Source organism: Macrotis lagotis, chromosome 1 (assembly GCF_037893015.1).
Source record: "Macrotis lagotis isolate mMagLag1 chromosome 1, bilby.v1.9.chrom.fasta, whole genome shotgun sequence".
NCBI lineage: Eukaryota > Metazoa > Chordata > Mammalia > Peramelemorphia > Peramelidae > Macrotis > Macrotis lagotis.
Window position 1 is genome coordinate 346,912,031 of NC_133658.1, and position 14,236 is coordinate 346,926,266.

The following is a 14,236-nucleotide window of genomic DNA, read 5'->3' on the forward strand; positions in this document are numbered from 1 at the left end:
TAATCTAAAAGTCTATCTATTAATATGAATTGTACCTATCACATTCCTAAGTATATCAAAAAATGCATATATTTTAAATGACAGTCTCTGCTTTCAAGGAGTTTATTTGGAAGAGAAAGAAAACTATGGTTCATGCATAAATAATGGAGTAGGCAGTGCTACAGTCAAAGGAGATTCTGATGAAAAGTCAAAGAAAAACTTGAGGAAAGAACACTTGCCATCATGGGGACCAGAGAAGGTTCTATGGAAAAGGTCCAATTTAAGCTAGTCCTTGAAGGAGAAACAGATTCTGAAAAGCATCGCTGAGGGGAAGGGAAACATATTCCAGGCATGGAGACAAGCATTAATTTATGCAGGCAAAAGATGGCGGCACATCAAGTATGGTGAGAGCTATTAGTATAGTTTGACTGGATTGTAGAGAGTATTAAGGGGAGTATTATGAAACAAGACTGGAATCAGTTAGTGGGGAGTTTAATTGTCAGGCCAAGGAATTTATATTTTATTCCAGAGGTAATGAGGAGCCAAGGAAGGTTTTTAAACAGGAGAGTGACATGATCATATTTGAACTACAGGAAGATTATTTCAGTATCTGTGTGTAAGGTAAATCCTAGTAGGGAGAGATAAGTAGAGAGACCAGTATAAAGGTTATTAAATGGTCCAGGTGAGAAGTCATTAGGGCATTAATTAGGGTAGAAAGGAGGTCTTAGATGAGAAAAATGTTCTGGAGGTAGAATTGATGGAATTTGTCATCCAACTAGATGTGGGAGGTTGGAGGAAGGAAAGACTCTGGTTCTGGGGAGGATAAAGTTGAGGCCATACAGTAGTTTAGTGGGAAAGATAATGTATTTCTTTTAGGATGTGTTGAGTTTGAAGCACTTGCAGGACATTCACAAAGAAGAGGTATACCAGGCAGGGGAGGGATTGGTACTAGGACTATGAATATTTTTGGCACTGGATAGAGTACTGGACTTGGAATCAGGAAGACTCATCATAAGTTCAAATTCAACCTCAGATCATTACTAGCTATGTGACCAAGGGCAAGTCACTTCATTCTATTTGCCTCAGTTCCTCATCTGCAAAATGACCTAGAGAAGGAAATGGCAAATCACTCTAGCATTTTTGCCAAGAAAATGCCAAAAGGGGTCATAAACAGTCAAACACAACTGAAATGACTCCACAACTGCAACATATGGATATTCATTAAAACTCTATCATGTAAGGTTCTGTCCCTGGTGCTAGAGTCACAAAGCTATGGATGACACACACTGACTTTGTCAAGCTTATGATTTAACTGCCCAGTCCTTTTGGGGGCAGTTCAAATTGTTGGGAAATTTCTCTTTTATATTAAGCTAAAATTAATGTTCCTGTAACTTCCATCCTTTGATCCTAGTTCTGCCTTCTAGAACCAAGTAGAACAATTCTATTCTCTTTCAAATAATAACCCTTTATGTATGTGAAGAAATCACTCATGTTTCTTTTCCCCACCCCCATTTTTATCTCCCACCCTCATTTCTCCAAGGTTAAATAATTTCAGTTTATTTTTCAAATAATTTTTACATAGTATGGTTTCAAACTCTGTTTTTCTCAGGTACAAGCTCTTGTTAAAATGTGTTATCCACAACTGGATCCAATATTCTAAACACAGACTTGATCAAGTCAGAGCATGGCACATATCCTCTTGGTTCTGGACACTAAGCTTCTATTAATGCAGTGTTAAGATCAAATTAGCTTTTGAGACTGCTACATCACACTGTTGAATCATTTGGAGCTTGCAATCCAATAAAAAAAGATTCTTTGTGCTATACTTGGGAAATTAATATTTTCAATCCAAGTAACAGATTTCTAAATGTTTCATATGGACCAAACCCAACACAGGAATCTTTTCCAGAACAAGTTCATGTTTTCTTGGTGCACAAAAAGGTAACTAAAACATGCTGCTTTAGAAGGTAATGAGTTCCCTTTCACTAAGGGTCTCTCACCAAATTCTAAACAACCATTGATCAGGGTATAGTAGAGGGCATTTTCATTCAGGCATGGGTTATACTAGATGTTATTGTGTGTTCCCTCTCAAATTTAAGATTTTTGTTTGATATTTGGAGATTTTTCCTGGATGGGCTCTTAATGGATCATGAATTGACAGCATTTCTTTCTATCTTGTCTCTCCCACATTGTAACCAAACACAATAGTCACAGAGCAGGTATTTGATAAAGACTTTTCAAATGAATGAATAAATGAATAAACAGAATGTGTTTTTATATATACATATATACATGCATCTATATATATACATTTAGAAATATAAATACATGTTCAACACATAAGATATATGCATATACAACATGGCAGACATAAATACATACATGGATACAGACTACACTGATGACTTGCCTGAGGATTGGATGCCTCCCCAGTTCCACTAATTGACAGCTTTGAAAAATGCCTGTTCCCTTCCGCTCTAAGCACTGACCTCACAGCTGCTCCCCTCGTGCACTCTCAGTGATGAAGCTCAAGCCAAGTGTACCCAGGGAAAGCCAGTAGTGAAAAAGGCTGGCAGAAAGGATGAAAATCAGCTGTGACCTGTGTACTCAGGAGCACTCACACCCTAAATATATGGACCCAGGAATACTCCCCAAACACAGTCACTGAGATCCAGTGAGTATACAATTCATCAAAAGAATGTCCACATAGTCACACATACCCATCAAACACATACCTGAGTCACTCACACCACTCTCTCATCACACAAATTTAGGCACCAAAGTCACACACTTCTGGTCATACACACACACACACACATACACACACACATATATACTCACACCTCTATATACACACACCCAGAAAAACTCATATACCCAGATACATAGGCACAGGCAGACACCCACACATGATACAAACTCCCACACTCCCACCCCTGTTGCCATGCCTACCTGGTCACCCACCCCTAGACACATACACACAATTACATGAGCCAGAGAACAGATACACACACCCTCTTCATACTCCCCAGGCTCTGGGAAGGAGCTGTGGGAGGTGTTAAGGGCAGGCACATGAGGAAAGTAACTGTTCCCTTCAAGGATGCTGGAAGATAGGGAAATGCACTCTCTTCCCAAACAAAAGGAAACAATTTTGGGGAAAGGTGATATCCCTTCCTTTCATAAAATCTCAAGCAAAATACAGTGTTATCTTATTCTACCCACCTCCCCCAGGGTATAATCAGGTAGCCATGGGAAGTACAATAGAAATAGTATTGAACACTGACTCAAAAAAGCAACATTGCTTAGGGGATAAAGCTGTCTTGGTATCAGGAAAATCTGGGCTCAAATCCTACCTTATATATTTAACTAGCAATAGGACCCTGGATAAGTCACTTAACAGTTTTTGTTTCTTTTTTAATATTTTGAAAATGGCATTTCAACATAATTGATTTCCTTTGTGAGCTTATATTTTATTTTATACTTTTAAAACATCTTTTTGAGAAATATTTAATGGGCTTTGATCAGATGCCAAAAGGATTCATAACCCGTTGCCTTCATCATCATCATTGTCCTCATTACTATTATTGATATAACACTTTAATATTTACAAAGCTCTTTATATAGATTCTCTCATTAAATTTTCATAACTCTGTAAAATAAGTATTATTATTATTATTATTATCATTATCTCCATTTTACAAATGAAGAAACTGAGTTATTTGCTCATGGTCACATAGCAAGCAAGTACAGGTTTTTCTACCTCTATTAACTACATCATGTATCTGTTAGTTATTGGGTTTTGCGTGAATTTGTGCTTACATGGGGGCAGAGATAGGAAGGCGGCTGTTTGGATAGTCCTTGATTATATGTTTATGGTAACATGAAGGAACTAAAAACAGATTTGTGGATCTGTTGTTTAGGGTTCTGATAATTAATTTAGAGCTATGTGGTTCAGGCCTGTCTTTGGACCAGCAAGTGGGAAGGAGACAGGATTCTGGTGAGGTTGAAGTTGTGGGTTCCTTGATAGAAATCTCAGATGGAACAGAAGATGTGTGGCTAAAATTCTAATCTAGTTAATGGTCTATATGACCTTAGTCAAGTCATTCCCCCCTCCCCCCTATTTTGGCTTCAGTTCTTCATCTGTAAAATGAAAAATTTAGAAGTATCTAAGGTCTTGTTCTGCTCTGATGTTCTCCCATCCTGTTTCCTTCTAGCTAGTGCATTCCCAGATTCTAAAGAGCATGAGCAATGTGACTAGAATAAATTCCTTCCAACTCTTAGATTCTTTAATGTTCTTCAAGGGCTCATGTGCTACCTCTTAACAGAAGCTGCTCTTGATCCCCCAAGTAGTTACAGTTCTTTCCTTCAAATCATTGTATATAAAATGTATATCTGTATATGCATGTACCCAAATAAAAACAATTGTTACATGTTAGATCCCCACCTTCAGGGGAGTTGACATTCCTTGAGAGCAAAGATTGCTTTTATATTCTCAACAGCCAATACATAGTAGGTGACAAACAATTTTGAAAGACTTAAGAACTCTGATCAATGCAATGCTCCACCATGGTTTACAGAAAAGAATGATGATAAAGTGTGCTACCCACCTCATTACCGAGAGGGGATAGCTTTCAGGGGACAGAATGTGACATACATTTTTGGATCTAGCTGATGATGCAAGAGTTTGTTTTGTTTCACTATTGTTATAAGGAGATTTTTCTCCTCAATCTAGGCAGGGGAGAACCAGGAAGGAGAGAAAATTGTTTGTTAATTTGGAGGGAAAGGCTTTACTTAAAAGGAAAAAAGGAAGGAAGGAAGGAAAGAGAATGGGAAGAAAGGAAAGAAGGAAGGAGAAAGGAAAGGAAGGAAGGTTGGAAAGGAAAGAGGGTAGCTTTTTGGACTAGGGAAAAATTAAAAATAAAAAGCATGGGAAAGGTCATTTAAGAAGTGCAGATTGTAAAGAGGATAGTCTTCTCAAAGTTGTGTCACATTTCAGTGACTCCTGAAAGGGAATCTAGTAGGATCAGGCCCTAGAAGGGAAGGATAGGGCTCTGATAAAGGGCCAGGAGTTTTGACTATGAAAGCCTGAACCCCAAACTTCTTCAAAAAACTTCTCTCCACCTGGATCACTGTTATCTCCTGGGCTAGCTTAGGCTATAAATTCTTAAGTGTCAGCTTCCTTTCCTGCATATTGAACACAGCACTCCTACCTGTTTTGAGGTTCAAATGAGAACATAAAGTACTATGTGAATATCAGTTATTTACTATTCACTCTATCTCTCCTCAAATTATCTCATATTTTCTTAACTGTTTACAATCATTTTGTATTCCCAGATAAAATGTAAGTTACTTGAGGTGGGGGGAATGTTTTTCATTTTTGAACTTCTATCTGCTAACATGGTACCTTGTATAACATAATACTTGAAATAAGCTTGAATTGAGACATATTGCCACACAAATCCAAACTCACAAGCAAGCAAACCATGATACAAAAGACATATATGAAAACTCAACCATACAAACCCAATAACACCCAGATAGTCTTGCTTCCCTTTCCTAGGCATGAATACCTAGCCAAAAAGACAAACATCAAGCATTCAAACATTTTGCATACATGTGCACATGCATACCTATGTCCACATAGACAGTCCATATGTCCATACTTCCCCTCTTCCTTGAGTTGTTCCTACATGATAGAGAGGGAACCGGAACCAGAAGTGAATTTCTGATTTCATTTCTACCACAATGACCTTAGGGAAGTTATGATTCCTCTCTAGGCCTCCCAGAGTTCCCTGAAGGAAATTTGGGTCCCTAGTCCCTAAACATTTTTACCAAAGGAATTAGTAACTTCGGAGGTGTATTACTACCTAGATCCTTGGTGAATCAGGCTTCAGGTTGAATACACAAATCCACTTATATGACCTTGGATAAGGCACCCCATCAAACTGTATCTCAGTTCCTCCATCTATAAAATGGCAAGATTCATACCTGCTCTGCCTCCCTTGCATTGCCTCCCTGTTGAACTGTTGTCAGAAAAATAGAAAACAGAAAGTATTTGAGAAAGCAAGCACTGAGGCAAATGCATAGGATTATTATTAATATGGCTTTACTGAGTCTAGTTAAGTACTGTCAACAGCAAACAGAGGTATCATTAATAATTAAATTGCTAGTATTAATTAATCACACTAATAAGGATAAGATGGTTTAGGCACCCACCAGGTATCTCAATACGTTCAAAGAATAATTTCTTGTTAGCAACCATCATGGTCGCCCTCTGCTGCTTGCCTCCCTTGCCTACCCAACCTTCTCTTCTATGCTGCCTTTTGGTTTTCGTGCCTCCTTCTCTTACAAAATCTCAAAGTTGGAAAGGGCATAAAGGATGGGTATTCTGGTTCATCACTCACCCATACAAAAATCCCCTCATAGTCTCACTGTCATAAAGTTTCTTTTCATCACTTTCAGGAATGAAGAATACAGTATATTATAAAATATCTCTTCCACTGATGGACATATCTGACTGATAGTTCTTTTTTGTTGAGCTAAAACCTGCCCCCCTCTAACTTCCATCCCTTGGACCCTGTTCCACCTTCTGGAATCAAAGAGAAAAAACCTCTTCTATATTCAAGTCTTTCCAATTCTTGAAGATAGCTCTGCTTTGCCTTCTCTAGTCCTTTCTTCTCCACCCTCCATTTCTCCCACCTCCCTAAACATCTTCTCAAGAGTTTTTCATCTTCATCGCTTCTCTCCTCTGAACCCAGTTCTCCACATCCCAGCTACGATGATTCTTAGCTTCTCCTTGGTTTAACATTTCATCTCCAAAACACTCTTTGCCAACAGCATGAAAAGCTGGCTGTCTGAGCGGGCTGCGAATGAATACCTAGAAACCATCTGGCCCACACCCGGCTTGGCTTTTGGATATTGGACAGGGTTCTGGCCGATGAGTCGACTTCTTCCCATAATTATGCAATTGCCCTTTTCCCAATGAAAGTACCATGCCTGAAGTGCATCTGAATGCAGAACTGACAGGCAGAGCTGCCGATGACTGCTTTTTGAAAACGAATTGGAGCACACAATTCTTCTGACCCTCGTTACTGTCATATTAGTGGCAGAATCAGTTCAAATTTGCCCTGTAAATTACCAGTCCAAACCAACTAATTCATAAAATGTGAGAGGAACTGGGTCTCAGCTCATTGGGGAGCCAAAATTAACCGTGAAATCTATAAAATGCTTATGGATTCGGACTCCTGGATTAGCATCTTTGCTGAGGGTATTTCTTTGTCTGAATCACTGACTCTTAGAGTTGAAAGGGATCTTAGTGACCACCTAATCCAATCCCTTCATTTTACAGATGGTGAAACTGAGGCCCAGAGAGGGATCATAACTTCCCTAAGGTCATTGTGGTAGAAATGAAATCAGAAATTCATTTCTGGTTCCAGTTCCCACTTTATCATGTAGGAACAACTCAAGGAAGAGGGGAAATAGGCTGGTCAGGTTCTCTTTCCCATCTCTCTCCTCAGAAATATTGTTAGTGAACAAGGACTGGGCAAGTGGCAAGGGTAGAATGCTGACGCAGAATCTATCCTCTGAGATTCTTTCGTGGGAGTCCCTCCCATGATGAAACAAGGAAGACAAGATTTGTATGGGATTTAGAAGCTAATGCCTTCAAAGAAAGGTGTCTTTTTGGCTTAATCTAATAGTCTCTGAGGAAGAGAAAAGATTCCCTTTCAAACTAGCTCTCAAGTATTGAAGTGAGTAGGGAATATAAAAGTGTCCTCTTTCCCCTGACAATCCCAAGAGTGATAGAAGATTTTATTTCTATTGTGTCTTATAAATACAAAATATTTTTTTATCTACACTATCTCATTTAACTATCACACTATGCCTGGATTCAGATTGCACTCAGATATTTATTGTCTGATCCTGGGCAAGTCTCTTAATGTCTCTCAATCTCAGTTTCCTCATCTATAAAAGAAGAACATAATGGCACTTCTCTCAAAGGTTGGCAAGTGGATAAAATGAGATAATATACAGAAATTACTTTAAAAAGTTTAAAGCTATCATTTGTTACAAATGAAGAAGACTCACAGGAGGTGAAAGGTCACACTGCTCATGAACACTAATTTTGGCATTCAAATCCAGTTCGTTTAACTCCTCTAACTTTTATCATTACAGCAAAGTACCAAAACCTAGTTAAAAACTAGAATTCCTCTTCAGAAAATTTCAAATTAGCCTTCTAACCTAGCTTGGTCAGTAGACCTTTGCTATTTCAAAAAGTTAGTCCAGAGAATTTACAGAGATCAGAGTTAAGATTTTTCCTATGATTTCAACTTGAAATCATAGGAAAAATGGGGGCAGGGAGCAGTGAAAAAACAAGATTAATAATAATAATGATGATGATGATAATAATAATAAATTTTAAAATGCAGCAATTCTACTGAAATACCCATAAGAGGGCAAACATTTTTGCTTCCCCAGCATTGAGGTTGAGCTACAAAGATCCATCTATACCTATTCAGTCATCCTTGTGAACAGACACTTTCTTCTAGACAAATTAGGAGTCAAGGAACAGAAAACCAATCACTTGTATGGGGCTCAAACATATAAGATGGATCTCATAAACACAATATACTAAGCTTCTGAACAAAATACAAAGGATGAAACACAAATTTTCACTAAAAAGGAAATAAATCTTCTCCTAAATTAGCCAGACATTTGTTGACTTTTAGAAACACTAAAATCAAAGTCTATTATTCTTGTCCCAACAAAAAGGTTCTCCTGAAACTATCTCTCTCAACTTCAGCCCTATTGATGAAAAGAGACCCCACTAACCTGCTCTTGCATCTGAGACCCTCTCTCCACTATCAGGAGACAGTACAAAGCAGTCACCATAAGGTGGGTGGAAGAAGGCAAGCTAGCTAATGTATCCTTCTTTTAACAGGAGAACAAACAGTATATTATTCATAACAATTATTCACAATCCCTTCCCGCTCCTCTTTGGTTGTTTGCAAACTTAAAAATGTGCCCAGGGGCCTTAGCATTGGGTGAATCAGCATAAATTAAGTCAAACTCCTAGAACCAAAATGAAGAGAAATCTCTCTAGAAGACAGGGACTCTGTGAAGAATTCAGCCCCTAAAGTCATCAAGTCATCTTTTCATTCTCCCTACCTTAAAGGCAGCAGCTTTCAAAATGACACTGCTACCTTGCCAGGCTCATTGTGTCCCTTGAAAGTTTGTTTTTGCCTGCTTTGAGGCCAAGCATGGGCCAGTACAAGCAACCAGCCCCCACCTGACTGATGAATTAGAAACCTGCTGGTCTCTCCCTCTGGCTTGCTGCCTGCCACAGCAAGACTTTTCAAATAAAAATTCACTGTCATTTTGGAAATGTGATAATTCCCCAAGTGTTGCTAGCTGCCGCTCCACCTTCTTTAGGGGAAAGGCCCGTGGAGCTATACGATGGGAAAGGTGTCAGAAACAATTGCAGTGAATGACTTAAGGAAAAACACATCCGATGGCCAATTCCCTACAGAGGGTTAGAAAAAATCCAGCCCAGTGCAAAGTGTTTATGAATGTAATTGATAGAATAATCATCAGTGTGCGAGACAAAGGAGAACAGATTTTAACATCATAACCTTAGGGAAACAGAACTCAATTTTCTTCATCTCAGAGCTACCAAACTAACTGGTTTATTGATGGTAAGATACAAAATTTTTTGCAAATGAAAACAAGAAAACTGGATAGTCATCTTTCAGCAAAAGCTATTTACCAAATTGTTTGGGGTCCCTCCCGACAAGATGCAAGCACACAAGCATACACGTATACACACACACACGCACACACACACACACACACACACACACACAGAGAGAGAGAGAGAGAGAGAGAGAGAGAGAGAGAGAGAGAGAGAGAGAGAGCTGTGAATCAGTGACTGGATTTTCAAGTTAAGAGGATACAGGTTGAGAAGAGATCGGGCCCTGGCCAAATGATGCTCCCATTCTGCCTGCAGAGGGGTCCATGAATAATTGAAAGTGCTGGCCTAAGGAAAGGGGGGGGGGATGGACAAAAGGGCGAGGTGGAAGAAAGATGTTTGCTGCAATGGAGGCACTTCAGTGGCTCATGGGGTGCCTCTGAAGGAAAATTTCACCATCCAAATCAAGACAGCTGGATCACTCCCTCCTCCGTCAAATGACAGTTTTGTGCTAGGTGATCTCAAAGGTCTCTTCTAGCTCTAATATTTTATGACTTAAAGTACCTAGAGGCAAATCTTGGCTCAAAGGCAAGAGATTGTGAATTACCCTTTCATCTCCTCCCCACCCTGTTTCTTGAAGATGATTTTAAAACTATATTTTCCCTCCAAGCAGGACTGACTTTAACCAAATTGGTGGGTTCAGTCATCCAAGTGCAAGAACATCAGGTCCCAGCTGCTTCTGAATTGGTACATAGTAAGCACTTAATAAATGCTTTTTTATTCATTCTTCCCAGCCCATGAAAAGAGCCTTTCTTAAAGTTAATCAAATAAGGCAGTCATGATAGACTTTTCCCCTTATTATGGGAAGGGCTAAGCACTTCACCAAGAACAGATGAGATTTCTCTGAAGTGCTTCTCTTCTTACAAGCCTCCACTATGGGGAAGGAAAAGTTGGTTTTCTGGCCTTTTGACTGGGCTCAGAGTTCTATCAGACTTCAGGATACAAAGTATATACTTTTAGGCCTGCCAGGAGCCCCCATTTGACATTGCTTTAGGAACTTGGGATGGCTTTTTAAAGCCACTTTCCCTCTACCAGCTATTTCACATTCCCTGATTCAGCTAAGGACAAGCAGAGCAGAGGAATAATGAAATGATCAGGCTCCAATCTGCTAAACAGCAATTTCTGGGTCTTTTTCAGCACACACAGCTTTTATCAAATTGGTATTCTCCTCCTGAACACAAATGGCTTATTAGACATGACCCACTTATTCGCAGCGTCTCAGTACCATTAATAACAGTTTCTTTTGTGATTAAGTGAGTGGCTGCAAACCCTTCCTCTGGCATAAGGCTCTCTGGGCACTCCCGGTCCTAGTACAGGTAGGTTACGGACACTCCTTTGCAACAACTATTTCATTACTTGACTTACCAACATTAGCTTTCTTTAGATTTGGGGGTGGGGCAAATTTCTTTTAGCATTTGCAGATATTTGCCCTTTTCATCTACTAGTACCCAACAGAGAGAAAAGTCTACTTTTCTTCCTGGCCATAAGGTAATTTATATAAAAACTACTTTGTTCCAAAATGTAGGCTCTGAACTCAATTCAACTCTTCTTCAAGGCTGTCATAACAGTTGCAGCTCTGGATCTTTATTAAAAAAACAATCATGAAGAACAACAGCGAAATGCCTAGCATAGTCCCATAATGGTTTAGTTCTCTTGCTCCCTTCATCTCTTCACTTTCCTCTCCAGGGGATCTGCCAGTGCTGGAGTGGTAGTAAATGTCAGAAGGAACATTCCATATGCCTCCCGGGGACTTGGGACTAGAAGGATAAGCCTTCTATGGAGTGCCCTCAAGTGAAAGTGCTAACTAGGCAACAGGGAATAGAGGTTTGCATTCATAGGGTCTCTGGATGAAGGGAGAGTAATCAAAAATACAGTGGAGTTCGAGAAGGGGCTGTGGGGAGATCACAGGTTTAGAGGGGATGTGTCAGTGCAAGGATCCCTAAAGTCTTGTCCTATCCAGTCTCATCAACTTGCTCTAGATAGGTTAACTCCAGTTGCTAACTTGGGTTTCTTTTCTGCCAGGATAAAACCATCTAACACTGTGACATCCATTTGCCACTAAACATTCATTCTGACAGCCAAGAATTGAGGGTTTCCAGACTCAAGTCCTCAGGGGTCTTCAGAATCACATGAGTAGCATCATCTGCCCTCAGCTTTAAGGCAGGGTTCTTTCAGGCTACACTTGGAGGTGAGAGAAGAAATTGAGAAAAAAAAAATCCACTTTATCCCTGGGGTCCTCCTCCAGCAAACAAAGACACTGGGCAGACACTCTCTTTATCAGCCTCCAGTTGGCTGCAGTGCCTGGGGCAGTCTCTTCCCCTAACTCTGACAGGGGCTCTAAGGTTTACACCCTCTCTATTCTTGTCCCAGCTCCTATGCAAAGCCCCCAGACCAGAAGAAATTCTGGTCAAGAGTGGGGAATCATACTTCCCCAATATACAAAGGGATCAGGCAAAAGATGGGTGAAGAGAGCATCACAAGAAGAAGCCCCTCCAATCTTTAAGCTGCAGCTTTTCCTCCCTCTGGTTGCCTTATAGTATGGGAGACCAAAATCAGGAAGGACTGGGGTGAGATTCGAGCAACCCCAGTCCCCGCAGGGAAAGCCCAGGGGAGTTCTAACTTGTGGGAGAGTAAACCCGACTCGGGGCTAAGGTGCTGGAGAGGCCCCAACTGCTACTCTGCTTCCTAAAGAGCCAAAGCCCAAGGAAAGCTGGGTCTTGGAGTAGCTCCCGGCCAGGGCAAGTTTGGGTTCTAGGCTTCTTCGATAGGATAGGAGGATGTGGATGGGAATGCTCTGGCCTCTCACTCTCTCCCCTGTGGACTGAGTTTAAAACACAAAGGTGGGGGGGCATTTCGGCTTCTCATGCCATACGGAGATGGGGGGCATTTCGGCTTCTCGTGCTATATGGAGATGGGGCGGGGGGGGGCAGAGGGAAAGGAGTGAGAATCCTAGTTCTTCTCCCTCTCCGAGGTACAAGTAAAGCAGACACTCTCCCCCGAGCCTGGTCCCCCACCCAGTCGAGCTGCCCATTCCAGAGAGCTGAAGGCTGGAGAAGGAAGAGACCCTGGTGGCTCCCTCTCTCTGTTCCAGGAGGCACAGGAGAAGTGGGTCCAGCTGGGACTCCCCCACCCCCGATGGCTCCGGCTGGCCTTTCTCTGCACGCGGGAGGGAGCTCGGAAGGGGACCCTGCCCCCCCCCCACTTAACTCTTCGGGGCACGGGAGTAGCAGCAGAAGGTGGGGTGGGCAGGCTTGGCCAGCACTCCCGGGGTCTCTCGAGCGTCGCGGGGCGCGAAGGGGCGGTTTCTGAGCTGGGGGAGGGGCGGGGAAGTCCCGGTGCCCCGGTCCTGTGCCCCCGGTCCTGTCCCCCCGATCCCGTCCCCCCCCCCCCCGGTCCCGGCCCCGGGGCAGGAGCGCCCGGCCCGGGACTCGGGCATCCGGCCAGCGCAGCCGGGGGCTGGGGACGGGGGCTCAAGCAGCCCCGGCCCTGGGGCTCCCCGCCCCCCCCAGCCCAGCTTTGACACCGCCCAGGGCTGGGATCCCGGGGCTCGGCAGGGCACCGGGAGGGGAGACCTGAGGGGCAGCCGGGCTGGGGCGGGGGCAGCCCGGGGGGGGGGGGCGCAGACCTACTCACCGCTCCCCGCGATGTGGTTGTCCCACGGAGCCGGCCCCCCGGGCCTCGTGGCGCCGCCGAGTTGGAGGTAAAGTCCCAGGGAGTGGAAGATTCCCAGGGTCACGACGAAGGCCCCCATCTTGGCTCCCGGGGCGGGAGGGGGCGGGGGCGGCCCCGGGCGTCTCACATGGGGCGCGGGAGCTCCGGGCGCGCGTGGAGCCGAGCCTCCCGCGGACACGGCGGCCGCGAGGGGGGAGGGAGGGAGGGGGGGCGAGAGCTACCCGCGGAGCCCGGAGAGGGCTCCCCCTGGCCCCGCCAGCCCGGCCGCCCCGCCCGCCGCAGCCCGAGCAGCTCCGGGAGGCGCGCGCCGCCCGCCCGCCGCCCGCAGACTGCGGAACTCTTCCCTCCGGCGGAAGGCCACGCTCCCGCCTGGCGGCCGCGTCACGCCCAGAGCTCCGAGAGGCGGCGGCGGAGGGATCCGGGGCTTGATTTATCATCAAAGTTTGTCCGAGGCTGTAATTTTTAAAGCGGTACCCACAACTTTGGTGCCCGCGGCCTCGGGCGGCGCGAGGGGCGCCGGGCGGCTCCCCGCGCCCCGCGGCCAGAGCGAGCACCCCCCCGCCCGGGCCGGCCCGGGCCCGCCCCTTCTCTCATGCCGCTCCCGGGCCACCCAGGGGCTCGGATCGCCGCTTACGGGCTCGGCGGCATCGGGCCCGGCGCTGGCCCGGGCGGGCAGCACGCCCTGCCGGCTCCTGGGGCGCGGGGAGCCCCCGACCTCAGACAGCGAGCCTCGAAGCGAGGGCGCCCCCATATCCCCCCAACCGGGGTCTCCCGGCCTGAGGCCAGGGTGCTGGAACTGTCTCCAGCCTGGCAGCTCTGCCAGCTGAGCAGAAACTCCTG

At 44.1% G+C, this 14,236-nt stretch overlaps 1 protein-coding gene across 1 annotated transcript in view; it reads right to left on the reverse strand.

Annotated features, from left to right (window-relative positions):
* The window catches only part of VSTM2L (V-set and transmembrane domain containing 2 like), an 81,743-nt gene extending 68,057 nt beyond the window's left edge, over positions 1 to 13,686 (reverse strand). The window contains exon 1 of the mRNA XM_074229028.1: positions 13,358 to 13,686. Coding sequence (XP_074085129.1) covers positions 13,358 to 13,475 — 118 coding nt within the window. The 5' untranslated portion in view covers positions 13,476 to 13,686. The remainder of the gene's footprint in view (positions 1 to 13,357) is intronic.
* Between the last annotated feature and the right edge of the window lie 550 nt (positions 13,687 to 14,236).